Source organism: Manis pentadactyla, chromosome 10 (genome assembly GCF_030020395.1).
Source record: "Manis pentadactyla isolate mManPen7 chromosome 10, mManPen7.hap1, whole genome shotgun sequence".
NCBI lineage: Eukaryota > Metazoa > Chordata > Mammalia > Pholidota > Manidae > Manis > Manis pentadactyla.
In genome coordinates, this window is record NC_080028.1 from 10,603,429 (window position 1) to 10,631,372 (window position 27,944).

General features: G+C 53.9%; 2 protein-coding genes across 6 annotated transcripts; one reads left to right on the forward strand and one right to left on the reverse strand.

Annotated features, from left to right (window-relative positions):
• Positions 1-7,110: 7,110 nt before the first annotated feature.
• MPST (mercaptopyruvate sulfurtransferase) lies at positions 7,111-17,444 on the reverse strand. Of its 4 annotated transcripts, none has more exons than XM_036891219.2 (3): positions 17,291-17,444; positions 11,530-12,151; positions 7,111-7,711 (listed from the first exon to the last, which is right to left on the reverse strand). In XM_036891219.2, the coding sequence occupies exons 1-3, from the start codon at positions 17,303-17,305 to the stop codon at positions 7,413-7,415; spliced, it is 936 nt and encodes a 311-aa protein (XP_036747114.2). In that variant the 5' UTR covers positions 17,306-17,444; the 3' UTR covers positions 7,111-7,412. The 4 variants fall into 4 exon arrangements, with proteins under 4 accessions (XP_036747114.2, XP_036747115.2, XP_036747116.2 ...); XM_036891220.2 differs by lacking the exon at positions 17,291-17,444 and adding an exon at positions 16,582-16,738; XM_036891221.2 differs by lacking the exon at positions 17,291-17,444 and adding an exon at positions 16,483-16,645.
• TST (thiosulfate sulfurtransferase) lies at positions 16,837-25,403 on the forward strand. Of its 2 annotated transcripts, XM_036891224.2 has the most exons (4): positions 16,942-16,958; positions 17,330-17,411; positions 17,611-18,226; positions 24,939-25,403. In XM_036891224.2, exons 3-4 carry the CDS (start codon positions 17,632-17,634, stop codon positions 25,235-25,237), a joined length of 894 nt encoding a protein of 297 aa, XP_036747119.1. In that variant the 5' UTR covers positions 16,942-16,958; positions 17,330-17,411; positions 17,611-17,631; the 3' UTR covers positions 25,238-25,403. The 2 variants fall into 2 exon arrangements, with proteins under 2 accessions (XP_036747118.1, XP_036747119.1); XM_036891223.2 differs by lacking the exon at positions 17,330-17,411 and having other exon boundaries at positions 16,837-16,958.
• The last annotated feature ends 2,541 nt before the right edge of the window (positions 25,404-27,944 follow it).

Sequence of the window (27,944 nt, forward strand, 5' to 3'; positions counted from 1 at the left end):
GGTGGAGAGGACCCCTCCTTCCCAATGGCCATCAGTCAGTGCCCTCATTGTTTGTTGATCACTGACTGCATGCCAGGCATTGAAGCACAGAGATGAAGACGTCAGGGGTGGTCCTTGCACTTGAGGGGCTCCAGGTTGGGGGAAGTGGGCTCAAGAGGCTTTAACAAAACATGGACAGTCCTGTTTCTAATCATGGACTGGCACTCTTGATAGTTTTGGACATGACTTCCCCACTTAGGTTTAAAAACCAAACATTCCTTTTAAATGCTTTCTCAGGAGGATGGTTACTCTGGAAAAGGGCCAAACTTCAAATGCCTGCTGGTTACACTGCCCCTTGCCATCATCCCCTTCCGGGAAGAGCAGCTTTTGGGTACTTTCCAATATGGCTGAATTAGGCTTGAAAGTGAGACAGAGAAAAATGATTAAAGGCACAGGCTGCCAGGCAAGGATGCCAGCCCAGGCTTTGCAGCTCACTAGCTGGGGGACCTTGGGAAGGTCTCTTAATCTCTCTGAACTTTAGTTTCCCCATTTCTAAATTGGGAATAATAGTACCCACCTCATGCAGTTGTGAAGATTCAAGAAGCTGACCCGTGAAGCCATGTGAAGGGCACTCAGCACACTGCCCGAGCGAAGCTTCAGTGAATACTGGTTTTCCTGAAATCAGTCCTGCCACTCTGTCTTGCTGTTGGTTGGACCCAAGATCAGTGCCTGTGCCAAAGGCTGTCCCTTAAGATCCATTGCCACTGGCCAGAGATGAACCAACCGAACCAACTCTTCCCTGCTGGAGTTGGAGGGGGAGGCAGAGAAAAAGGCTACAACGAATGGCCCAGCCTCCAGAGCAGAGCAGCTGCCATTTCCTCAGGCTAAACCCCCAAGACCTGCAGTGGCCTGGAAGTCTCTCCACTACCAGACAGAGCTGAAGGAACATAAACTACATCCTCAAGTCATCTGAGCACAGCACGACATCCTGTTTTGAACCCTCTTGTCTTAGCAGCATCCCCCACATCGAAGGGGCTTGTTTCGCAGCTGCTGTCAGCTCCATGACTCAGATGTCATTCTTCCCTGCTGGGATTTTTGGATTCTGTCCTCCTCCCCAAGTTTAGATGTCAGAACATTCTGATTAGTCTTGACTCTTTGTTGCTATTGTTCTTTACATCAAATCCAATCCTATCACCGCTTTGGCTGTCAGTTCTGCCTCGGACTGTGGGGTGGGAGTTGCTGGTCCTGAGTTGGCACCTTTTCAGCTCACCTGAGTTGAGAAAGAGTCATATCCAGCCAAAGAAAGAGCACCCTGACCAACCAGAAATATTTAAAGAGGCTTTCAGAGACCTAAGGTCCTAGGCGGGAACCTCTGCCCCATGGCTCCCTGGCTGTGCAGCATCTGGCCAGTTAGTTGTATACCTTCTTCAGTCCCAGTGTTACACCTTCACAATATTTACCTCAGAATATTATTCATACTTAGTGTCATGACATGCAGTAAATGTCAGCTACTATAATTGAGCACTTACTATGTGCGAGACGTGTGACAGGAGTATCATTCTAGCCCTGGTCCATATTATTATGCTTACAGATGGTTAGATACCTGGTCCACAGACTTGAATGTTTATAACAAGGATGCTGCGATGTTTTTACCTAGAACTTCCTCTAATTGTCAACATTCATCAAGCCTGCCCCACGTGCTCGGCTTTGGAACTTCAGAAATGAAGGTGACACTCCCTCCCCGCAAACAGCTCACAGAGACGGCCCATAACTTCGGCTGACTCCGGGGCGCGCCATTTGGGTCGCAAAAGGGCGATCAAGTGTCCGAAGGAACGGGTGCCTTTGTCAAATTTGCACAAAAATGCAGTTGGGGTTGGCAGTGTCGCTGCACCTACTGAGGTTCCAGCTGGACGGCCTCAGCCTGGGCGCTTCTCCCTCCACCCAGAGGAGCGAGGCTTAGCGGGCAACCCGCCCCCCACCGCCCCGCCGGGAGCGTGCCCAGCAATTCGGCTTCCCCAGCAGGGGGCGCCCCAGCCTGCTGGGAATCGCAGATTCCCCCACCCTGCGCCGCGCAGCACCCACCGTCCTGTGCTTGCGCGGTCCTCCTGCGCCTGTTCGTTCCGCTCTCAGCGACTGAGACCCCCTACTGTTGGCCAGCTCTTACCAGCCGTGCCCAGGGATCCCACTCCTCCTGCAAACGCCCCTCTAGCTCCTGTGGCTGTCATTGCACAATTTGAATCGGAGACCCAGTGATCAAGCTTGAACCAGGAAGCGCGCAGAACCAGGAATCTACTGCCCATCTCCCTGGCGGGCCCTGCTGCCCTAGGGACATTTGTGAAACCTTCCACGGGCCCAGCTCTGCACCAAGCACTTTCCTGGATTCTTTTTTAATCCTCACCCAACAGGCAGATGAGAAAGAGATTGCCATTTTGCAGCGGAGGCCCCCTAGGGGTGTTGTGTGTGCTTTCCAGGCCCCCAGTCTCCTCCTGCTCCCCAACTCTGTCCATCTGGGCACCTCCTGTGGCTTGCATGGGATGGGCACAGGAAAAGGGAAAACTTTTCCTTGCCTGTCACCCCTGTCCTCTGGTGTGGCTTTGCTCTAGCCAGAGCAATGATTCAAACTGGCTTGTTTTCTTCTGCACGATTGTTTTGGGGGGTTCTTTGGCGCCCCCACTGGTAGGCATGGCTCACATGCAGTTTCTCCTTGGGCAGGGCCTGCTCTCGTTGGCTGCCTGGGACACCCCACTCAAGGACCGCCTGGATTGGGTCCCACTGCCCATTCCCCTCCTCCGCCCCGCAGCCCTCATGCCCAAAGTCCCTTCTGGACAGCTCCAATCCTTCTCTCTTCACCCAAGTCCTCAGCTGGTGAGCTGGAAGCCTCAGGGTGCTCTGTGAGGGCAAGATTCACCCTGCACAGATCATCTGATTCCACCACCGAGCTGCCACTGGGCCGGCATCCTGCCTGCAGGCTTCCCAAGGAGTGGGTCCCATCCACCCGAGCCACCCACTCCACCCCAGAATCCAGAACACAGGTCAAGCTCTGCAAATGGCCTCTGTGAAGCCCCTCTCCTCAGCCTGTGGGGAGGGCAGGAGGCCCTCACGCACCACCCCCACACCATGGGGTGGGAAAAACAAACACCACAGCACCCCAACAAGTGGCTCTGAGAAAGGCCTCCATCTGCCTTCCAACTGTTCCCCCTGGCATCTCTCCTCTCTGCTGTAGGCAGGAGCGGGGGGGTCTCTGGAGCCTTCTACAACTAGTTCTTAACCACCTCCATTGAAAGAACTGCTTTAGATGGTCTAGCACCTTGTTATAGAATGAGTGCAGTTAGCAGTCCTGGCTAAAACTGAATCAGAAAAATCTTTGCGTTTACAAAATAGCACTTATTGTGAAGTAATTTCAGACTTACAGAAAAGTTGCAAAATAATACAAAGAATTCTGGTATAGAATTTTTCTTTCAGAAGATGCACCAAATGTTACTGTTTTACTACATTTTTTTTCATTCTCTCCCTTCTTTCCTGTTGTTTTTCTGTTTGAGAGTAAATTAATGACCTGTTACTGTCAAACTCTTCAGTGGGATCTAAAAATAAGCACCTTCTTTTATACTACCACAATACAATTATCAAAGTCAGGAAATGAGCATTAATACAATACCATTAACTTATCTACAGATTTCTTCAAATCTCCATTTGTCCCACTAATGCCCTTTAGAGCAAAAGAAAAAACAGTTTAAGATCCAATCGGGATGCATTACAGCAGTTGTCTTGTCTCTCTAGTCTCCTTTGATGTGGAACAGTTCCCCAGTCTGTCTCCTGTTTTGAAGAGTATGGGGTGTTTATTTTGTAGAATGGCCCTCAATTTGGGTTTGTCTGCTATTTCCTCATGATTAGATTCACTACATGCATTTTTGGCAAGAATGCCACCGAAGTAATGCTGGGCCTTCTCAGTGCATCGTATCGGGAGGTACACATTTATCCCATTACTGGTAAGGTTAACTGATCATTTTGTTAAGCTGGTGTCAGTGAGCCTGCTGATCTGTACGGTTATTCTTTTCCCCTTTGACTGTATCAGCATCTTGTGGGGAGATGCACTGAGACTATGTTAATATCCTGTCTTCCATCAAACTAATCTATCTCAATGTTAATTTTAGTATCCATTGATGATTCTTGGTATAAATAATTATTACTATGATGACTGCTAAGTGGTGATTTTTCTAATTCCATCCTTCCTTGTGCATATATTAGGTGGCATTCTATTGTCAGATGGTGTATACAGCCAGAGCAGGAACCACAATGAGTCAAGATGGCAGAGACTGGGTATAAGTACTAGCTAGGCCCACAAAGGGCGATCAGGGGGCCAGAAACTGCTCAGAGCCAGCAGGTAGCAGGAGGGTGGGCATGCCAGAGGACCTATACCTCCGCAGAGGACTTCTCCAGCTCTGCTCTCAAAGGTGCCCAGAGCAGCTCTTGATGGCTTGGAGCTCTTTCTTGCCCAGCCCACAGCAGCTCTTATCTCTAGCTGTTTCTGCCTGGTTTGCCCTCTCCGAGAATCAGGCTCAGCCACTTATTCCCGCTCCAGGCACTGCATTTGTAGCCCAGGCCTGTCAGAAGAACAAGCAGGGGTATGGTACTAAACTCCCATCCTAACCTGCTCTTCACAGGTGGGAGGCAGCATTTACCTGCCACATGGCACCCCAGTCCCCTAGGAAAGGAGAGAAAGAGATGCTTCCTGGAACCCTAGGAAAAATAATAAACCCAGGTGAACAAAATTCATCATCTACGTGCTTTCTTTATTTTAAAGTCAACCAGTCAGCTTCAAAAACATACCCATGCTTGGCTGGGTGAGGCTCTGTTTATCATTCACACTGTGGGTCACACGGGCACCGAAGCCTAGGCCTTATATTCATGAAAGCAAGTTTTGGGCCTTCACTCAGGCCATTGATCTTTCTTGACTTGCTCTTTCAGTGGGCCTATAGCTGATTTTCAAACCCTTCATGTTTCAGAACTGGGGAAAGGCTGTGAGGAGCGGGGCTTAAGTCATACAGCTTCAGTTAACCTGAAATTTTCATCTCCTTCCAAATGACTCATTCTCCATGAGTTAAGGATGATAAATCTCCACTATGCTTACATAGCCGGGGCTCCAGTAGAGTGACACTTTGTATGTTTTTGAGCTTTACCTTATCTGCCATCACCCCAACCCTGTGCAGGGGAGGGTGGAATTGGCTCCCATTTTTCGGTTGAGGCAACTGAGGCCCCGACCTGAGGGTTCCGGAAGGCAGACCTGCTGGGGCCTCATGCAGAGTTGATTCCACAGGACCAGCACCACCAACGCATTGACTCATTATTCAGTCCACTGTGTGGAGTTGGAGCTTCAGGCTGTGATCCCTCTGGGGATTGGACACATTCCAGTGTAGCTGGTTAGACAAGGTTGGGAAACTTCCAGCTCTAACACAGAGCAGGCGTTCAGCAAATATTTGCAAAATGGACAAAAATGTCATCATCCTTGTTGTCAGTGTTGCAAGTTCCTGCCTGGAACACGTGGGGTGGGTGCTGTGGGACCCTGCAGCAAGTGGTTAACTATTCTGGGAGTTCAGACTTGCAGAGGTAAGGCAGAGCTCAGGGCAGCCTGGGATCATTCCTAGCCAACTCCTAAAGTTGAACTGTGGCTCCAAGAATCCTAGAAAGGCAAGACTCAATCTCCTTTCTTCTGCCTCTGGGCAAGGCTCCTTGGAACCTGTCCAGAACCATGGAGGAAAAAGCCCAGGAGGAAAAAGCCCCAGCTCAGATCAGCTGTGTTCCTTTCTGGGGGAGGGCCTGGGATGGAGAAAGGGAGCCTAACCAAACCCCCTTGCCTAAATCCCACAGCCCAAAGTGTTTCCCTTGGAGCTTAGGAGATACTTGGCCATCTTCTATTAGTTTGTCACTTACATTTCCAAGCCCAGAGTTACACTCCATTCTCCTCCTGATTCTGAAATCTGGAGAACCACCACAGCCAAGAACCACTGCACAGGCTTCTACCCAGTTCTAACTCCAGTTAGGCTTCTCTCTCAAACTAGCTGTGTGCCCTTAGGCAAATCACGCAACGTCTCTGAGCTTGTAGAAGAGATCATACACAGTACTTATTTCTCTGGAGACATGATACCATGGGCTAGTTTCTCCTCCCTGGCTGAGAAGCTTTTTCCAGGGCAGGAACACAATTCTCATATTCCTTGTTTCCTCTCCCCCAGATGTCAGAAGTATAGGAGGCACTCGGTGTACCGAGTAAGTAAGGGTCCTTTAAAAAATAACAGTAACGCTTGATATTTACTCAGTGCCCGGCACCAAGCTAAACAGTTTCTATGGATCCTCTCATAATATTAGTCAAGGAAGGTAGGATTACTCCCATTTTAAGGATGAAGAAACCAAGGCTCAGAGAGGCTCAACAGTGTCAGGCAGCCTGGTATGTTCTCCCCAGTACTGACCAACACTGTCCCTTTACTCCTGAGAGGTGCCTCCAGGCTTGAAAATGGGAAGGGGTGGTCCCTGTGGGGCCTTCACAGACACCTGAATCCACCTCTGCACGAAGAACAAATCAGAGGGAGGAGGACAGAACCCCTCCCCCAGGGAAGCCTGGGGAAGAGGTTTTCCTTGAGCAGAAAGGATCAAACCCTCTGGGGGTCCACTCACCTCCTGGCAGCTCCAGACGCTACCGGCTATGTATGGGCTCTGAGAGTGGAGAACTAGATTCTCCTCCAATTCAGCTAAACCCAGCCCTTCTGCAGAGCAACCTGGATGGGCTGGGCCACGCCTCCCTCATGTGGTACAGCCTCCTATCAAGTTTTGGAGCCACCTCTGTCTTGAGATGTACTGCTGAACTGTGGGGAAAGCGGGGGGGCTTTGGGTGAAACACCAGACACGCCACAGCAAGATTCACCTTGAACAGCCCAAAAGCCAGAAGGGAGACCCCCAGCATTATGGGGTAGAGGACGGTTTGCTGGGGGAGTTGCAGCCACAGGGGTGGAAGGGCTCTGGGAACCCGTACTGCTCAGAAGGCAGGGATAGGATCCCCAAGACCCTCGGGCTCCATGGAGCTCCCTTTGCTCTGCATGCTAGAATCACTGGCTCCTTAGGAATCAGAAATTGAGGCAGCCCCACAGTTAGAAGGATTTGGCACTTGGTTGTTTTATTTCCTCAGCAGTCAAAGAGAAGGGAGGTGGGGCCCCAGCTGAGCACCATGTGGGCAGTACCCATCCTACTATGCCTCCTGCCACCTTCTCTCCTGCCTCCACTGGCAGCCCACACATCAACAGTATTCCTGGCTTCTGGGATGTTACCCTATACGCCACCTGAGTTGGAGGAAGAGACACCCTCCTGGTCAAAGCAGAGTCAGAACCACCAGGCTGGGCACAGCTGGTGGGTGGGCATCAGCTGAGCTTCCTGTGCCCTGTCCAGCCTCAGTGGGTCTTCCCCCGGCCCTCAGAGATGACTTCCTCGGGCCGGGCACGCATGTACCATTCCACCCAGGAGCCGTCGTAGATGGGCACATCGGGCTTGCCGCAGAGGTAGGCCCCCAGTGCCACATGGCAGGCTGTGACACCAGAGCCACACGTGGCCACCAGTGGCTGTGACAGGTCTACCTTCTTGTCCTTGAACAGCTGGCGGATCTCCTCGGGGCTCTTCTCCAGGCCCTCCTCGGTCAGGAATTCTGTGAAGGGGATGTTCACAGTGCCGGGGATGTGTCCGGGCTCAATTCCTGCAGCAGGAGAGCAGGAAGGAGGGGACAGATTCATGGGTGGTCTGAATGGCACCTGCAGTACTAAGGGTCCCTTGCAGCCACAGAGCTAACCCCTCTCTGTATCATCTCCTGCTGTCCTCCCACCAGAAACCCAGGCACGATTTACTGACACCCCCATTTTAAAGGAGCTTTAAGAAATCTGCAAATATAGAATGAAAAACTTCCGTAACATCCAGGTTGACAAAGCTCATTTACTGACTTGGGAAGGGCTTATTGTTCCTAACAACCCTCCATATGATAAGGAGGTCTTCTGAATCGAAATCAGCTTTCTGGCAGAGTACCCAGACAAATCACCGAAGATCAACATTTGAAACAAAGACCTATCACCTGAGCATCACTGAAAAGGGCCAGGTCTGTCTGTCTGCCAGTAATTAGTGCTGAAAACTGGCAGCCAGCAACCAAAACAGACCAAGTGCCCCAGTATCTCACAGCACTGGCGACAGTGACCCCCAGCCTGAGCACCCACTTCGGGCTGACCTAACTGAAGAATAAGGACTGTACAAAAATCTGTGAGAATAGTTTACAAAGTAATGTGTGGAAATCTGCTGCGATCAATTCCAGCCAGTGTGAGCAGAGGCCCCAAGCAGTGCATTGAGACTCTCACAATGCAGGACCATGGAAAATCGACACTGGCCAGCACCTGGCGTTTGCCTGTGGCTCTTACAAACTTTCTACAGTTTTCTTAATCAAACGTGGTTTAGGTAACCCGTTAAGAAAGGAGTAAAAATTTAAGATGTTCTAGTTCTGCTTTGTTTTAAAAATCACTGCTTCAGTTTACCAAAAAAAAGATCCCACCAGAGCCACACTCTGTCCCAGGCTCCCTGATCGCCTATACACCCTGGGGGCAATAAAGATGAACAGCCCTCTGCCTACAAGGACTTCAGGGCAGCTGGGCAATAACTAAGTACAAATCTGATGCAGGTTACGAAAAGGCCCTCGGGGAGCCTGGGGACTTAGAAGTCAGTAATAAGAACAGCTGACATTACTGAGCGTCTCCTTTCCCACCGGCACTGTTCGGAGCCCCTCGGTGGTGTTTTCTCCTTTAATCCCTCTCAAACCCTACGGGAAAGAAATGATTATCCCCCTTAGGTACATATGAGGAGCCTGAGGCACACAGACTAACTTGCTCAAGCTAATAGGGTCAGAGGCCCAAGAGCCTACGCTGCTAACCATCAGGCCACGCTGCCGGGAAGGGGGCAGGGCCAGCGAAGCTTCCCTGAGAAGGCCCTGAAGGCTGAGTAGGGTTCGGCCAGGTAGAGGGGTCTAGGGGTCTAGGCAGTGGGGGCTGAGAGCACCCAGACAGAGGGAATCCAAGGAGGCAGGGAACTGCCTGGTGCTTAGGGGCTGAAAGTCAGGGTGGCAGAAGCCCAGACAGTGGGGAAGCCAAGGGCAAACTGAGGACATGGGAACCCCTTAGCAGGCCAGCATGAAGATGTAAGGCCTTGACCTGACTGCAAGGGGAAACCAGACTTCCTTGTGCAAAAGATCATTCTGACTGTGGCGTGAAGGACCTGGGCAAGGCTGGTGAGCCACTCATGAAGAGGGCCATGCCCCCACCTGCATCTCTGCAAACCTCCCAGGGCCCCTGGCATACTCATTTTCAGCACTGGTCATTCTGTCTTCACCCCTCCCCCCCCCCATTAGGCAAGTATTACCAGCACCCCATTTTCATGCCCAGGACTGAGATTTGCAACAAAATAAACTCTCATAGCCAATGATTCAAATTTCAGCTATTCGGACTCCAGAGTGGGGCTTTAGAGTGGCTTCTGTCTCAGATTCTCCCCCCAGTGGGGTGACACTCCTACAGGGAGCTGCTGACCAGGTCAGTATCTATTCCCAGGACTAGGTGTGCAACAGCGCTCCAAGTCCATGGGGAGGTGAGAATATCTCATGCATCCCCACTCAACAGATGCAGAAACTGGGCTCAGTCAGAAACTTGCAGAGACCAACCCAGAGCAAAGAAAAAGAGCAGGCTCTCAATCCGGGTTGGCCACTGTCGGAGCAGGGCTTGAACCCCTCAAGCAAAGCATGCCTCCCCTCCTGGCCAGACTGATGGGGCAAATTACAGGTGCACTTGGCCACTGAGGCTGTGGAGTGGGAACGATGAGAAGGGTGATCTTCCCCACTGACTTGGATGAGCCTTTACGCATAGCAGCTCAGCCCACCTTGACAACAAGCCTGCTAGGTGTCTATCATTCTCTCCCATTCTACCCATGAGCAAGCATCAGTGACGTAAGCATTAAGCACCTCAGCAAAGAGTCACAACCAGAGAAGCACAAGTTAATTATGTCACTTTCCATTTCCCAGTGATGGCATCCTGTGTGTGCAAACATGGAGCGGAGAGCTCCATGCACTTGCTCTCATTTGACATTTGACCCTCACAGCATCCTTTAAGCTCCCTGCTCTGCTCCCATTTTTACACACACAGAAGCTGCAGTTCAGAGGTTAGGTGACCTGCCAGGTGGCTTGTTACCTTGTGATGCACCACCCCCCACCCCACCCCCAGACCCTGAACTGGCTGAGCTGAAGGACCTAACGGATTTGAGGTGGCATCCTTAGTAGGCTGAACCATATGCAATTAAATTATCACCTATGTAGGTTCAACAATGGTTGGATATCAGCAGCAGTTTCCTATTGCTCTGCAGGGTTCCATGTGGAAGGGACCTTCTCAATTTACCAAACCTCTCTGGGGCATCGACTGTGTGCCAGCTACTGGGTTAGTCTTCAAGGTGCACTGGGAGCACGAATGTCCTTGCCCTCAGGCCATCCGAAACAGTACTAGGACAGGGTGAGCCCAAGCTGCTAGCAAGCACAGAACAGAAGCTCCAACCTGGATTCAGGGACATGGGGGTGACATTTGTCGGGAGCTTTCAAGAGGAAGTGGAAAGTGGCTTCTTTGCACCCTCCCAGAAGCAGGCATGAGAGAAAAGACTGGGGAATTACTGGCTGCTCCGTGCAGTTAAATTTACTGCCTACAGAGTTCAAGTCGTGGCTGCACTGCTTCCTGAGACCTGAGCAAGGTAGCCATTCTAGGGCAGCTTTTCCTCCTCTGTACCATGACAGGACCTGCCTCGCAGGATTGCTGCAAGGGTCACACCAACCTGGCCACTGACTTGACTGCTTCCTCCCCATCTCATACAGGGCTCTCTTGCAGGCTCCTTGCTGGGGGAACCCAGCTCACAGACAGAAGGCTCTGCCCCCACGCAGGCCAGCAACCACCCTCTATGCAGTTCCTGCTCCAACCTGGGGCAGCAACCTCTCTCTCTCCTAGTGCCACTTCTGTCCTGCCCTCTGCAAGCCTTGGCCCCCCTTGGGATCTGCCTCCCACTCCCCTGCCCCAGACTCCTCTTCCTCCCCACTGCCTCCATCACCTTCAAGGATGATGTAGACCTCAGCAGGCCCCATCTTTTTGGGACTTTTCCCAAACTGGGCTGCCCTCCACCCTTCCTGTTCTGCTGTGACCCATCCCCCCCCCACACCACATCCCTAGTGCTGGGGTAGGGCTGTTTGGGTCTTCACACTTACGCAGGCACCCTGGGTTCCCAGAGTTTGGGGTAATCACTGCCCCCAGCATGGGTGCCCGTGGGACAAGTACTATCACCCCCACTTTAGGAATAAAGCCAGTGAGGCTTGGAAAATGAAGCAACTAGAAAACCTATCTCGGGCCTGCACTCTATACGGGGCTCTTTATAGGAAAGGGCAAGGCAGTGAGTGCCCTGGGCGCCCCTATCCCGCACCCCAGCCGACCTCCTGACCCCTCTGCACATCACAGTTACCATCTCGGGGCTCAGGCTCGGTGCCCCGGAACCTGCCGGCGGCGCGGGCGTCCACCACCTGGAAGTGCCGGGATTCCAGGTTCTCCTTGATGTCGTCGTACGTCTTGACGAACGCGGGGTCTAGCACGGCGCGGAACACGGCCGGCGCCGGGCGGCTTTTGCCTGAGCTCAGCGGGAGGCCCTGGCGCAACCAGTGGCGGAGGCCGCCATCGAGCAGCGACACGGTGCGGTGGCCGAAGGCGCGGAACATCCACCACACGCGCGGTGCCGAGTAGAGGCCCTGGTCGCTGGCGTCGTAGATCACAACATGGGTGCCAGCGCCCACGCCCAGGCGGCTGGCGCACTCGGCGAAGTCCGCCGCGCTGGGCAGCATGTGGTCGTACGGCGACGTGCGGTCGCTGCACTGGTCGATGTCAAAGAAGGCGGCGCCCGGGATGTGGCGCTCCTCGAACTCGCAGCGCGCGTCGCGGCCCAGCTTGGGCAGGTACCAGGAGGCGTCGAGCAGCTGCAGGGGCTGCCCGGCCCGCGGGGCCCGCAGGGCCTCGGCCACCCACTGCGCCGAAACCAGCGCGCGGAAGAGCTGCTGCGGAGCCATGGTGGCGGCCACACTGGAGCTGCAGGCCTGCGAGACAGGGAGCATGTAAGGAGGACATCAAGGAAGAGGCCTGCCTGGTGGTGGGAAACGCCTGCGCCGCTGGGACTGGGGCTAGGACGGGCGGGGCAGAGGTGGGCGGTGGAACCCAGGGAGGACAGAGTCCAGGGAACACAGAAAACCAGGGGTTGGGGAACCCAGGTGCAGACTTTGGTCACTGGGGCCTACCTTCCCCTTCCCACCAGGCCTTGGATATACACAGCACCAAGTTACCAGATGACCCCGACCCCCTGGAGGGGCAAGCTGGCTTCTCACCGCTGCCTGCTGTGGGGCTGGAGCCATAGGGAGAGCGCCTGAGCAGGGGAAGGGAGGCCCTGCTGGCACTTTAGGGCCAGTGGCTTCCGAAGGGGCAGCTCAGCTTCACTTGCAACCAACCACCGCTGCTGGTGGAATTCACTCACTCATTCATCGAACATTTATACAAGCAGCCTCACAGGGAAGGTAGCTGGTATTTACGCAGTCCTTGCTATATGCCACGGAATCCTCACAATACCGTGCAACCCTGCAGGACAGAGTAGCATGCAGAGGTTTGGCATTCTATTTAACGGGAAGGGGCCACTGAGGCGCATGGGAGTGCCCTAACTTGCCCAAGGTCAACAGCTAACAGGTGGTAGAACCAGGCTTCACACTAGGCAGGCTGATACCAGGACCCGGACCTTTCACCAACATGGGTTATGCAGGCACTGGGAGTTCAGCAAGGTCTGATTTTGCCCCTTGAACCTGAGCTTTCTCTCTGTGGATTGTCTTGCAGCAGCACAACAGTGACTTAGGTCCTCACTCTCTGTCCCACTCCCTTGAGGACCAGCAACTGAGGACAGCAACCCACCAGCCCATAGCCTTCCAGGGCTGAAGTGCTCCAAATGCTTTGAGCCCCTATGCAAGCAGCCCCTTGTCCATTAGCTGCTTTTGTGCAAGTTAGAGAAAGGGGCCCCTTCTGCCAGGCAGAGGGGCACAGAGCTGGATGAGTGGTGTATGAGCTGCAGGTCAGCCCCACCAACCCCCTCAGTTGTGCACCCTCTGTGCAGGGCACAACCTTTACATTCACAGCATATAGTCTGCCATGGAGAAGTGGCAGGTGGAGAACAAGCGTTTTGTGGAGCACCCCTGCGGGCCAGGCCACATGATGATAAGCTCTGAGCCTCCCGTAGTGGGTATATTAGGTTGCCTGTTTTCTGAATGAAGCAACTGGCAGTTAGAGGTGTAAGCACCTTGCCCTGGGTCACAGAGCGGGTCGGGGCAACCTCAGGATTTGAAGCCAGAGTCCAACTCCCGTGAATAGACTTCTTCCCTAGCCACAGGTCAATGATGACCAAGGTTTAATGAATCCTAATGAGTCCATAGTGCAACACCTTGTACCCAGCCCCCTCCCACAGCCTCGTCAAAGACTGGCTTGTAGGAACCCACTTAGCCCACGTGGCCACACTTTGTGCCGAATTATGAAAAACTTTGGACTTTGCCAGGCCCTGGGGGTAAAGACAGGCCATTGTCTCCTCCAGAGACAAGAAAATTGTGGAAAGTCTGGAGTTCAGTATGAGCTCTGCAGAGCCACTACCTCAGCCTGGGGTGGGACCTCTTCCTGGAGGGAGAAATGCAACCTGATTTGGCCTTTATAGGTGTTCAGGAAACTACTGCTTGACCTTCAGGATAAGGAGGCTTCCAAGGGGGCTTTAGCTGAGGGGTGATTCCCATATCTGTGGTTTACACCACTGCTAGATAATGTTGGGGTATGCTGCAGCCCCTTCTTGAAGAATCCACCTGTGAGTCACAGCAGCCCCTGCCTCCACCATTCTTGGGGCTCCTTATGTGTTTTTTTTTTTTCCCTAAAGATGCATTTAGAGTGTAAAGAATCCTGGTTTGGGAATCAGAGCACCCTCCTCCTACCCCTGAGTCAGTGCAGATCCCACTCTGCTGCTTAACTAGTTGTGAGAGCAGGCACTCAGGTTTCCTGAGCTGTTTCTATTTCTTAGAGCTTCAAACCCTCAGCCCTTATAGTGAAGACTAAGTAAGGGTTATAGAAGGGCTATCATAACTACACTGAGTATGGCTGGTTTTAATAATCATTAAAAATGGCTCAATAAAAATCCCTTTATTTCTTCAAAGTTACTCTCATAGGTGGCCTTTCAACCATGGAAACAAATCTAGATTCTTTGCATTTCAGGATTGAGTGGGACTTAAGAGGTCTGAGGTCATCCTGCCCCACCCTCCCTGCTTGACTGGCAGATCCCACAAAGGACTGTGGGACGGAGGGAGGGCCATCTGGGAAGGCCATCTGGGAAAAGCATGCTGTGTGTCACTGGAGGGCAAGCCCCAGGTCCTCCTGTGCTGGGCAAGCCTGGAACTCTGTAGGTAAGCGTGCTTTGGGAGTGAAAGACCTCACGGCACACATGACAGCCCTAAGAGTATATACAACTGCAATAGGAGAGGTTGCTGGGCAGGAAAATACATATGAGTGGAGTGAGAGAGAATTACGGCCAGTAAAGCCCACTACAAGGGACTCAAGAGTTAACCAGTTAAAACTAGAAACCAAAGACCCAGAGTTAATGCATTAATCAGGTAAAGCTCAAAAGGCCAAGAGCGACCTGCCCTGGAATGTTTGAATATTCCCCAGATAGGGAAAAGTATCTGAGCAAAGCCCATGTCTTCATTGTGTCAATTAGATCATGCCATTGTTAAGATTTACTTTCGCCTGCTAAAAGGCCCAGCTATGAACAGCATAATAAAGACAGGAGAGATTGCATCTTAAAGCTAAAATTGCATTTTAAAACCCAAGAAGTTAAGAAGTAACTAAACATACTCTTTACCAAACAGACTATAACTCAGCCCACCTTGGAGGCAGGGCTGTCTGGATTGATATGCTCCTGGACCAGGAAGCTACTATCCTGGAGGGAATCAGAGCAGTAGATTTCCTGTGTTAAGCTAATTTTGCAGAATTACCTGGAGGACTGATAAGAAACTTAATGTCTCATCAAAGATAAGCATCTTGAGACCACTTAACAAGTCCACACCCCTAGCCCTTTGTCACATTCCTGAAAAAAAATCCTTAAAAGGGGGAACCCCCAGTCTTTCAGTGCGGATCTCTCTCTGAGGTCGCCCACACTTTTTAAGTGTGTACGTCTTCTCTCCAACCTTTCAGGGCACCTCTTCTCCCTGAAGTCGCCTGTAGTTCTCTCTTTAAGTAACTAAGTAAAACTTTTACTTTGCTTCATTACTGTGTCTCTGCCCTTCAATTCTTTGTTGCGGCGGAGACAAGGGCCGAGGAAAATACACAACATGTAGAAAATATACAAATGGCCCCCCTAACAAGGTGGGTGAGCCAGCTTGGGTGGGTCCTTTGGAAAAGCAGGGCTTTAGTCCGACTGTTTTCCCCAACCTTGTACTTTCTGGCACCCCCTCTGTGCCCCAGAGCGAAGCACAAAGCTCAGAGGAGTCGCTGGGTAAATGCTTACCAAAACACGAATTTCTGCAACTTCCTGTGAGAATATGATTATTTCAGAGTAAAACGAATTTGTAAAAGGAGGAGAGAAACGCGGTCCAGGAGTATGTAACTGCATAAGCAAAAGCCGAGGAGTGGCAATGGTGTGCCGCCAGTTTGCAAGAACCAATTGTCAGACTTTCAGGAATTAGGCCAATTGGTTGTTAAACACGGCCGCTGTTAAAATTTGAATTATGGAAGCTTACAATTAAATAGGTTAAATTAAAAACAAAGGCAGTTTTAAAAGTATGAAGCTTCAGGAATGAGCAAGGTAAACAAAGGCAGCTCGTGCCGTGTGGGCTTGGGTTAACAACTGCCTGACCTCAACTCCACGGCGAGCCCCTGCGCAACTATAACCCGGCCCCTCTTCCACCTTTGAGTAAGTTTCTGGCCTACTTTACAGAGTTGTGAATAACATCCTCAGGAGCGAAGTGCCTCACCGAGCAGGCCTTGACAAATGCTAGTTTCGTTTCACTCCGGTAAGCCCCGTGCCAGTTACTCCTCTTGGAACCTCTAGGTCAGTAGGCCTGGTCTCGCTGGGATCCCTGTCCGGCCTCATTAGTCCTCGTCGCTCCCTCCTGCTCTCCCGGGTGGCACCGAGTGACACCCAATCCCATGCCTCCTCACCCACCACGCACCCCGTTCCAGCCCTGCAGGCCTCCCCCAGCTACTGCGACCAGCCATCCTTACTTGGGGCGAACCTAGGGGCGCGCCTTTCCCCCTAGACTGCAGCCCTCCGCTCCGCTCAGGCCCCAAGGGGGAGGCGCCGCCGCCACCCCAACGATCGGCCTCCCCCTGAAGAATGCAAATGCCACGCCGCAGCAGTTACCCGGAAATCGGGCTCTGGGCTGCCGGGCTCAGCCGGGGCCCCCGCGGCAGGGCGCCCCCTCCCCGCGCCCACAGTCCGACCTCCGCTCCCGCCACCAACCTGCAGCCGGCTAAAGGGAGGAGACTCGGGCACAGCCCACTGCCGCGGCCACTCGGAGCCACCTCTGCGGCGCCTTCCACTGGCCTGGCCGGGGCGAGGGGGGACACCCGCGCCTCCGAGCCGCTCCCAGCGCCGTCCCCGCACCGCCTGGCGCCGCGAGCGGGTCCCCGGCGATCTGGGGGCGCTGCGCGTGGGGGACTGCCGGATTCAGGCCCAGCGGGGCGGCGGGCGGCGCCGGGGCCGAGCGGGCGGAGCGCCGTCCCCCCTGCGGCGGCGGCGCGGTGGTGCGGGCCGGCCGGGGAGCTGCGGGCTCGGAGTTTGAACCGCCCCACTCCTCCAGCGGGCAGGGGCGAGCGCCAGGCTGGTGACGAGGGCCCGTGAGTGCGGCGGGGTGGGGCTGCGGCCAGGCGCCCTGGTCACTCGGGGCTGGGCTGCTCAGGCCGGGCCACCTGCTACCCGGGGGAGGGTGTCCGTGGCGAGAGCAGGGCGCGGTGCCCCGGAAACTCCCAACCCAAATGGGTCAGAGGACAGGAGCTGGGGCTGGCCTCGGGCATTCTGAAGGCAGGCGAGCACAGGGTGCCGAGAGGCCGCTGGGAAGATTTGCGAGGGGCGAGCGTGCGGCGTGTGCAGGCTCCATCAGACCCTCCCCCGGGCGCCCACTCCCCTGCGCTCCGAGGAAAGGGGGCTCCAAGCCCCAGATGCCATCTACCTCCGTCCCAGGCATCTTCTCGCTGCTCTTTTCTGGCAGGATCCTGAGGGCGAGTACGGTAGCTACTAGGGCCAGGAACACTGGATGCAGCTCGCCGACTGGGGCCCTTCTGCGCGCGGTGGTGAGGAAGGGAGGAGGAGAGGGCGGAGCAGGCTTTCCGCAGGGAATCTGCGAGCCTATCCCACGCATGCCCCAGCCCATCCGCGTTGCTGTAAACACGCTCCCCTGGGGAGTGCGGTGGGAAACCTCCTCCCAGGCCCCACCCCGCTGCACACACGGTCCTTAATGCCAGTCTCTTTCCTGGTTCCCACCTGCACCAGGTGACACGCAGAGCTGAAACCATGGTTCAACAGGTGCTGTACCGGGCACTGGTCTCCACCAAGTGGCTGGCAGAGTCAGTCCGGGCGGGCAAGCTGGGGCCTGGCTTGCGGGTGCTGGACGCGTCCTGGTACTCGCCCGGCACACGCGAGGCCCGCAAGGAGTACCTAGAGCGCCACGTGCCTGGAGCCTCCTTCTTTGATATAGAGGAGTGCCGGAACACAGCCTCGCCCTACGAGATGATGCTGCCCAGCGAGGCGTTCTTCTCCGACTACGTGGGCCGCCTGGGCGTCAGTAACGACACGCACGTGGTGGTGTATGATGGTGACCACCTGGGCAGCTTCTATGCGCCACGGGTCTGGTGGATGTTCCGTGTGTTTGGCCACCGCACGGTGTCACTGCTCAATGGCGGCTTTCGGAACTGGCTGAAGGAGGGCCACCCGGTGACATCTGAGCCCTCATCCCCGGAGCCCACCATCTTTAAAGCCAAACTGGACCAGTCCCTGCTCAAGACTTACGAGCAGGTGCTGGAGAACCTCGAAACTAAGAGGTTCCAGCTGGTGGATTCACGGTCTCAAGGACGGTACCTGGGTAAGGAGCCAGAGCCAGATGCTGTAGGTAGGTGTCCTGGTTGGGGGTAGGGTGGGTGGGAATGGTCCCTGGGGAGTAATGTCCAATGGAAGGTTGCGGAGTAAAGACGTCTGGGACCCTCCCCAGGATTGGCCTTTCCATCTATAAAACCAGAGGGTCGAATTGAACCTAAAGGCTTTTTTGGCTCTGATGCTCGAGTCCCCATGTAGGTGTTCCCACAGCCACGTGCTAACAAGCAACCTACCACCTCCGTGGGGTGGCATTAGCAGACGTGATTGGTGACATGTCTACCCACATCCACACCCAGGCATTAGCTCCCCCCCATGCCCAAAGGTACGTCCATGAGCCAACACATGTATGTCTGTACATAAGCCTCTCAAGGACACCTAGCTTCTCAGGGCCTCTCTAGTTCACCAGAAATGCATATAGACATCAACAGTGCCCTTCCAGCAGCACCCCGCCTCTCTCCAGCTCTCCCGGGCCCCCTGACCTTTCCAAACAGCTGCAGCCTGTCTGCAGAGCCGTAACAGCAGCTGCCATCTCACACTAAGCACTTGATACTGCATTATCTCATCCAACAAGGCTTAATAATATCCTCCTTTTAGAGGGGAGGGAACTGAGACGCCGGAACATAAAGTTTTCCTTAATGTTATGACCATGTTATATGGTCAGCTGGGATTGGGACCCTGCACTCCCTAGTTTCAAACCAGGGCTCTAAACCATGATGCGCCATCGTTCTGCCCCGCCCCCTCCTCCCAGGGCCAGCAGGGAGCCCCCTCCCCTGAGCAACCATGGAGAGATGGTCCCTGAAGTCTCCTGTGCACAAATGACAGGGAGGCCAGGACGGTTCTGCACCACTGGAGGTGGGGAGAGTCTCAGGAGAGGAAATGCTGAGTTCTAGAACCAGCACTTAAGGGAACGGCAGAGGTCTCCTCATTACCCCTGTGGGCACCTTCCAGTGAGGGCCCCTTTGTGGAATCTAACTCCCGTGCAACATTTTGCCTTACTTGTTGAAAATGCTTCTTCCTTTCTGTGCCTCAGAGTAAGAGACACTTAGAGCTGGAGAGCATGAAAGGGCACCTCATGGAACAGAGGGTAGACTGAGGCGCACCAAGGAAGGGACCGTCAAGGCCACATGACCGGCAGAGCCAGGGGAGTGCAGGGTTCGCCCTCCCCACCATGGCTTTTTCCAGGCCCCAGTGTTTCCTGCCCGGCTTGCTCTCTGAAGGTCTGGAGTGAAGATTCAAGTTTGTGGGGCATGTTCCAAGAGACTCCAGGCACAGAACTCCTGCAGCCCCTTCCTGGCCTCGGTTCAAGACGCCTTCTCTCCGTGGGACTTGAGCTGCCACTGAGGGATGGGGAACAGTGGAGTTGTTTCTCTAGCTGCTTCTCAGCCAGCCCTTAAGCAACCTAAGAATAAGTGAAGGGAGAGGTCAGAGGTGCCAGAGCCAACCTCCCCACTCTCATTTTAGAGGAGAGGACTCTGAGGCTTGGAGAGGGGAAACTGCCTGCTGCTCTGCCTCCTGGACGCTCAGCTTGCTGACGCTCCCCCTCTCCCTGCTCCCATCCCTGGCTCCCATCTGGAGCACAAAGGAGCATGGATCCCAATTTGAGGTCAGCCCCTCCTTCGTGGTGGTACCTCAGTCTAATTGCTCAGCCTCTCTGGGTTCCCCTCTTGTAAAATGCAAAGAGTAATGTCAGCTCTGCCCACCTGGCCATGTATTTAACAGAGCAGCGTCTGGAAGGCTATTTTGAGAAGGGTGAGGAACTACGCGAAGGCCGGAACCTTCTAGAAAGGCCTGGAGGATGGGGCACTTGCTTGCCTCATTCTCTAAAGAGGTTTTGCTGGCCTCCTGTACAAGACACTTGGGGATGCAAAGACATGTGAGGCTCTGCTGAGTTCATGGTCTGCAGCTTGGGAGTGGGGTCAGGGGGCACACCATGGGCTCAGCGGTCCAGGTAAAACACCCAAGGGCGTGTGGGTGGCAGGCCCAGGGCGGCCCTGGAGGAGTCACCCAGAGGAGGAGCTGCAAGCAGGGCTTCAGAAGCTCAATGGCTGCATCTTGCCAACTCCCCCTTCTCTGGCTTAGTTTTGTGCCCCAGTCCCTTTGTGCCTGTCTGTCAGGGGCAGAAGGTGAGAGTCAGACAGACCTGACTTAACAGCCTGATGTGGCACTTATGGGTGGCAAGCCCCTTTAGCCCTGAACCCTTCTCCTTAATGAAAGGAACACCGCCCATCATATTACAGAGGTGCTGATCCAGCCCGATGTCCTCATAAACCGTATTTTCCTCCCTGCCTTGGGGACAGTGAGGGCAAGGAGGGGAGCTATTGACCCCTAAGGACTACTGTAATTCCCAGGACCCTGTGGAGATAGTCTGTCCCTGACACCTAACAGCAGCCCTGCATGGGGCAGCGGGTGGGGGTTAGGACCAGCCTTACTTTACAGGTGCGGAAAGGGAGAAGAGGCTTCTCAAAGGAGGCAGAGAGGCCACAGCTTGACCCAGTTGGCAGGCATCAAAATGGGGCTATTTCCCAAGGCCACTGCTATGTAAACAGACACGGGGGTTGGGGGAAAAGCCTCACAGTGTTGCTTCATGGAATGCTGGCCCTCTGTCTGTGTCTCTTGCTCCCAGGACTGGTGTGGGATGGGAATGGAAGGGTGCTCAGCCACCTCCCATGGGCCAGGGTTGGGGGCTGCCCAATAGGGCTGCCTGCATTGGAGACCTTGGTGTCTTTAAGAAGCAAGCAAGCAAGACCCAAATAGGTTTTCCTGGCTTTGAAAACCCACACCTGGCAGTGGCCTGAGGGATGTTAACTTGCCAAATTGACTAGTGTCAGTTAGAACCTCCAGGAGCTTCCAGGATGTAATCTGAAACCCGTCCCATAAATGGGGGGCAGGAAGGGACTGAAGAGGCAGGTTTAATAAGCAAGGGAACTGACTTCCAGGGCTTGTCTTGAGTGGGGCTGCAAGATGAGTAGATCATACCTGCCTGCCAAATGTTGAAAGTTTTCACAGAAGCCTTAACTGGGTTTAATCTCATACACTGTGCGGATGGTCTCAGCACCACATCACGGTCTCAAGGCCTGTGGTCGGGGCAGCTTCTGGGAGCGTGACGGCAAGCAGAAGCGAGTTCCAAGGGCGGGGAGGTGCGGAGCGGGAGCCTCAGATGGCTGGGGTCCAGCCCATTCTTCAGGGTTGGACAGGCTTGTCTTATCAATCACAGCTTCTGGGACAATGCGTGTCTTACCCAACCAAATGATTCCCAAAAATTTTACAGCAGAGCCTGGGCCCTGAATCGTCTGTAGGTTTACCATCCGTCCTTTCCCTCACATTGATCCACAGTGAGACAGGGCAGCGGCTCTTTTCCAAGGCTTGCATGCCTTTATGGTGTTGGGGTTTCAGCGGGGTGCTCAGTCTGGCATACGGGGCAACAGGCTTTATTGGTTAGCATTCAAATATAGTAATGCCTGGGACATGCGCTTCTCTGATCTTTCTAACCTGAGCTTCAGCCTTCAGTTGGGCGTCGGAGTCCAGCTGATCTGCTCACAGGGAGGCCAGCCCACTGCCGCAGTGTACTCCACAGTCCCTCAAGCACACGCGTTAAGGTAGCCGGTGTTTCCAGGCCATCCCCCTAGTCACAGGGTGGTCCGCCAGAGCCTAATACATGGTCATCCCTCCCCACGTAGAGGTCGATGGCCAGGGCAGGATTTCCCCCACAGATGGCTCTTTCCCAAAGCCCGTCTCTTCGGTCTTCTGGCTGTCTCGCCAATTGTTAGTTTGCAACCTCCTTAGGAGCTTCCCCGGTGTAATCTGAAACTGGTCCCAGGATGAGCAAGGTAGGGGGAGACCAAAGAACGGGGCAAGCCGCTCAGATTGGTAGGTAGTGGGTTTAATAAGCAAGGGAACTCACTCACGGTGCTTGTCTAAGGCAGCCACAAGATGAGTAGATTTCTGTACCCACCCATCAAATCTGAAAAGTTTATATAGAGGCCTTATCTGGGTTGAGTCATATATACCATCCAGATGGTGTCAACCTCACATCACTTTCTCAAAGCTCTGTCCTTGGGGCAGCTTCTGGGAGTGAGGAAGGGGAGCGGAATTTGCATTCCAGGTACAGGAAGGTGGGTGAGGAGACTCGGTAGCTGGGGTCCAGCTCACAGGTCAACGCACAGTCAGGTCCTCTAACTGGCCTTTCCCTACAACTGGCATTTTCTTCGCCAAAATTGGAACACAAAGTCCCAGACTTCTGTGTGGCTGAGGAATGTGAGAGGTCATCTCATCCATTCTCCTTCCTCAGTCCCCTTTTCCAGGAAGGCTCAGGGTGGTCAAAAAAACAGGCTGTGGTGTCGAACAGACTTGATTCTCTTCACAGGCCTGTGGGTCCTGAGGTGCGTTACCTCACCTCCCAGAGCCTGGGCTCCCCGCTCGTGCCAGGAGGCTAATCTCCCAGGCTCTGTGAGGAATGAGAAACATAAAGTTCTTGCTGTAACCCATGGTCTGGGGCCTGGTGCCGGAGGTTATGTGCATGGTGGCGTGCCTGCCGGGGAGACGTAAAGCCGTGCGCCTGCAGCTGAAGCTGAGCTTGAGGAACAGCAGTCGCCCAGTGCATCTTTCCTCCAGTTGGCTGTTCTCCAGGGTTCTCTGGGCCAGGTTCATCTCGGCTCTCCCCACACACAGGCGGGCAGTTCCTGCTCATTTAAATTCCTCAGACAGGCCCCGAGTCCTCGCTGGCGGGGATGGAAAGGAGCCCTACCTCGCAAGGCTGGGCCAGGGTGGAGGCAGGAACGAGCCTGACTTCTTTACTCAAGACAAGGGTGCCTCTTCTGTAGGCAGAAGGGAACAGTGAAGCTGTTTCCTTGGGGCTGAAGGGACAGGAACAAAACCACATTCAGAACCCGGCAAACAGCCGTTTAAAAACCCTGAAGCCCAGCCTACTGCTTCGCTGCCTGGATGCTGAAACATTTTGAATTTGGATTTCTTGGCAGGGAACACCCTTGAAGTTGGCAGATGAATTGTTCCTCATTGGTAGGTCAGCGCAAATCCCATCTCATTAAATTTTCCAGATAAAAAGGTGAAATCACAACAGGAAAAAATCACTGTGGTTTATAAGTTGGGACAACTATTGAATCAAAGGAACTCTTGACTCATGTTGGTGAATTTCAGAATCCTCTTTGGCCTCGGGGTGATGAGAATGGGACCGTGCTGGCGTGATTGTTGTGCACCTACAGTGTGCTCGGGGTTGCTAAGGGCGTCTACCTACAGTTAGCTGATAGTGCCCTTGAGCCTGTGATATAAGTGAGGCTATGCCCCCATTTCACAGATGGGGAAACCGGCTCAGAGGTGCAGGGCCTGCCTGGCTGCACACTGCCCCAGTGTGTGCCCAGGTCACTCCAGTCAGGTCTCTCCCTCCCAGCGCTGCCCACCCTGCTCCTGCCCTGTCCAGTGGTCCGAGTTTAATGGGGTGGTGGGGAGTTTTGGAGGAAGGGAAGCCCAAAGAGACACCCAAACCTGCCTTGGTCCCCACTCCCAGTGTCCAGAGTTTGCCAAGGTGTGGGGTGCTTGGAGGGAGGGGCGGCATGGGGCGTGCCGAGGGTGGTGCCATGGCCTTGGCCCTGCGAGCAGCACCAGCTCTGGCCTTGGTCAGTGCCCTTTGCCCCACTTGTTGGTTATTCTGGAACCAGATTTGGCAGAAGGGCCTTACTGGGTGTGGACACAGTTTGGGAATGGACCCCAGAGCCAGCCTAGGTCCCCATTCTGCTCCATCCCAGCCTCTCAGGGTCACTAGGAGAGGCCTGACTGCACTGTCCCTGTTCCTGCCCCAAGTAGGTGGTGACGTGGCCGGAGAAACAGCATCAGGGCAGGTGGGCCGGCCTCACCAGTCAGGTCTGTACTCCTGCCCTCAGCCCTTACATAAGAATACTCTCATCCCCTTTTACCCATGGGAAACAGGCTCAGAGAGATGACATAACTTGCTTAAGGTCACCCTGCCAGCAAGCGGCAGAATTGGGATTTGAATTTACGTGTAGCACCAGAACATAAGCTCCTTCCACAACTGTGCTTAACAGGAAAACCAGGGAACTTGGCATAATCTTGGGTCTGCCTTTCCCTGTCTGTGTGCCCTTAGGTGAGCCATGTAATTTTGCCAAGGCTCAGTGTATTCAGCTGTAAAATGGAGCAACACTGTATTTAATGGATTATGTGGTTATGTGTTCGACATCCATCTATCTTACCTGCTAGACTGTAATCTCCCTGGCAGCCTGGGCTGTATCTCTCTCTCACCACTGTTCTCAGCAGTTGGCTGGCACAGGGCATTTGCATTACTCCTCTCAATTGTTCTTCTCAACAACCCTGAGATAGGTATGTACCACTGAGACCATTTTACAGATGAGAAAATTGAGGTTCAGAGAAAAGTCATTTGCCCAAGGTAAAGGTTAGTAAATGGTAGAGCTGAGACTCACATTCCCTTGGGCTCAAGCAGGCATAATTTTGGACATTCCTTCTTCAAGGCAGGTTTTGGGAGAGGGGGTTCTTAAGTCATGAGCATTGAATGTAAGTGGGGCCAGCAATAAATTGAGCTCCCAGAAGCCCTCATGGAGGATTCTTGGTGCATTATTTTGATTTATGAGGCTCCCTATCCTAAGATTCATGGCTGCTTGTGGCCTCCAGGCCCCACTTGCTCTCAGGCCCCGTGCCACCTCCAATTCTGTCCTTCTCTTTGTCCTCTGCCCCCTGCCCAGGACTGGACCCAGGCCACATCCGAGGCTCAGTGAACATGCCATTCATGGACTTCCTGACAGAAGATGGCTTCGAGAAGAGCCCGGAGGAGCTGCGCGCCATGTTCAAGGCCAAGAAGGTGAACCTGGCAGAGCCCCTCATCGCCACGTGCCGGAAGGGTGTCACTGCCTGCCACATCGCCCTGGCTGCCTACCTCTGTGGCAAGCCTGACGTGGCCATCTACGACGGCTCCTGGTTTGAGTGGTTCCACCGGGCTCCCCCAGAGACCCGTGTGTCCCAGTGGAAGGGCCGGAATGCCTGATCAGAGGCCCCTCTGCTCACTGTAATGCCCCTCAGTTTAGTGACCTGGCCTGAGGGGCGGATGGTTCAGACCTCCTCCACAGAGGAGGAGGCTGACAGGGCCTTAGAATTGCTGTGCACAGCTCTCCTCCCCCCAACAGCACTGGAATAAACTTTGTCTTCTCTGAGTAGCTGTGTTGCCTCTGCCTCTTCCCCTGTTCCATCCTTGCCCCCTACTTCCATGTCTCTCTGATTCCTTAGAACCCACCAAGGAAAGAGAGCTCCATAGCTACCCCCAGCTGGAAAGCTGTACCGTGGATGCCACTTACTATTTAGTTGGGCAAAGAAGGCCGCCTCTTGGCCCTTGGCAGGTCCCATGTCCCATGAGCATGCTGGGACCTACCTCGGGGTTCTGGGAAGCCAGAGAGGGGAAAGCCAGGCTAGCGGGCACCACCCGTTCCTGCTAGGCCTTCCTGTAAGGTAGGGGCAGCTGGCCTTCCCAACGTGTGTTAAAAGAGGTGTCACCAAGCAGAGGCCCCGGGGCCTTTCAGAAGAGGCGATGCTCAGAGGAGGCCCAAGAAGGGTAGCACCTTGAGTGCCCTTCCCTGCTCAGAGTAAGACTCCCTGGGGAGCGGTGGGGTAAGGAGCTGGAGAAGCAGCCCCCTGGAGGTGTGAGCTCTGGCAGTGTGGCCCAGGAAGGGGCAGTAGAGAAAGGCACCTGACCTGTGTGGCTGGACTTGGAGTTTCCCAGGAGAAGGCTCTCTAAACCCTCCTTTGGGGCTGTGTGTTGGGGGGGTGGGTGCGTAGCTGGTGAGTTCAGTTAAATGGAGATTATGACCCACTGAATGAGGAGGCACAGGCCCCCCTCGTGGTGGCAAGTGGCTTCCTGGGCATCCAGGCTTGGGGGGCGTGAGAACCCGGGGTTGTTTTGATCCAAGGCAGTTTCCGTACACTCCCACAAGGGAAGCAGAGTCGCAAGATTTATTACAGATCCCAGAAATGCGGGTGGGGTGGGGGGACAACGAGCCAGGGGAAGGGCAGTCCTCCGTCCCAGGCCGCCAGTGAGTAGGGCAGCAGCCCCTGTTATCTACCAGCTGCTTGGGGTAGAGGTCACTGACTTCACAGGCTCAACTCTTCAGTGATTATTTTAAAAGGTGCCCCAGGAAAAAACCAAGTGGGAATCTGGGGTGAGAATCCGAAGTTCAGGTTCTTATCCAAATGTCCAGACTCAGTGTGAGCGGGGCTGTCTAACGTATATGCCTGGGCAGCAACTCCCAATGGCTGTTTTCTCCTCACGGGCTGCAAGATGAGTCCAGTTCTCACCTATTGTGACTCTCTTCAGTCAAGCCTTAGATGAACGCAGTTCCCACAACACCTCAACTGCAGCTTCTTGAGACCCCAAAGCAGAAAATCCAGATGCACCATGCCCAGACCCCTGACTCTCAGAAGCTGCAATAATAAATGTGTGTTAAGCTGCTAAGTTTGTGGTAATACTGCTGTGCAGCGATAGGTCACTAATACAGGGAACACGAGCAAAACAGGCCAGTGAGGAAGCAACTGTGTTAATCCAGGTGGGAGGCAGTGATGGTTTAGATCGGGGGCTGGGGGAGATGTGGAGGTAGGTAAAGGGGTCCGAGTCGGGTGCACTTTGAAGGACTTGCTGATGGATCCCTTATGGGGTTAGAGTTACAGCTGACACACCTCTGTGCTAGTCAGTGTGCTCGGCATTTCACAAGAATGCCTTCATTCAGTCCTCTCTTACCCTTGGAGAATGTATTCTATCTGTTTCACATATGAAAGAAAATTCATCTGAAAAATTTGCCAAAGTCGTTTTTCTAATAAGTGGCAGGCCCAGATTCTAGGGATCCCAAGTTTACCCATGCTCTCTGCCTCCTGCCTCCTGAGAGGCTGGGCATGTAGGGGGCATTTGCTGTACCACCACCCCACAGAGCAACAGCCAGACAGGACTGAGTTGCTGTTGGCACCAACCGCAGAAGGCACTTAAGTTCATTAGCCTCTGTAGTCCTTGAGGCTCAACAGGAAGAGAGCAGACCTTCACCGTCCCGCCGCTGCTCTGATTTTACTCCTTGGTCCCCAGTCCCTTCACGTCTAGCTCCTTCCCACTCCCCTTGACCTACATTTACACATCCATCCATGGCCTTTAATATTTGGGTCTCTTCTAAACTGTTAAACTCCTACATATCTTTCAAGATCCTTCTCGAACGGTCCTTGTGTGGGCCTCGCCTCCTTTTCCCTAGACTAAACTAATCATTCTCTCTAATCCTTTGTCATCTCAAGAACTTCCTTCCCACTGGATGGCGTCTGAGCCCTCTGTGTCTGGAACACAACCTGGCACCTGGTGGGTGTTCAGGGGACATTCTGAGGGGATGAGAGACTGAACGATGCTCAGAGCCTCCCCTGCCCTGCCCCCCTCCGTGCTGGCTTTCCCTGACCTCTGCTCCCTAGGGTGGGCCTATCAGCCCTCTGAGGTAACAGAGGCCTGTGTACACTGATCGCCGTGGTGACACCAATGAGCAGCAGGGGAGGGCTGCGCGCCGGCAGCCAACCATTGGTCTTCACCAGCAGTTCTGCAATGTGGATCTTCACTCCTGGGCTTCAGCACAGACCAGAGTGGTTTGAGGGTTTTCCGACGTTGTGAGGAGAGTGGACAGGTGAGACAGAGAGAGAGAGAGAGAGAGAGACCGTGAGGTGGACCAGCGGTCTGCCAG

Excerpts from the sequence above, each read along its gene's own strand:
- MPST (XM_036891219.2), bottom strand. Across the intron at positions 7,712-11,529 it reads CGAGCCTGAGCCCCGAGATG|GAATTGAGCCCGGACACATC; the intron begins GTAACTGTGATG and ends CTCCTGCTGCAG.
- TST (XM_036891223.2), top strand. The coding sequence starts at position 17,632 with ATGGTTCAACAGGTGCTGTACCGGGCACTGGTCTCCACCAAGTGGCTG. Across the intron at positions 18,227-24,938 it reads GCCAGAGCCAGATGCTGTAG|GACTGGACCCAGGCCACATC; the intron begins GTAGGTGTCCTG and ends CCCCCTGCCCAG.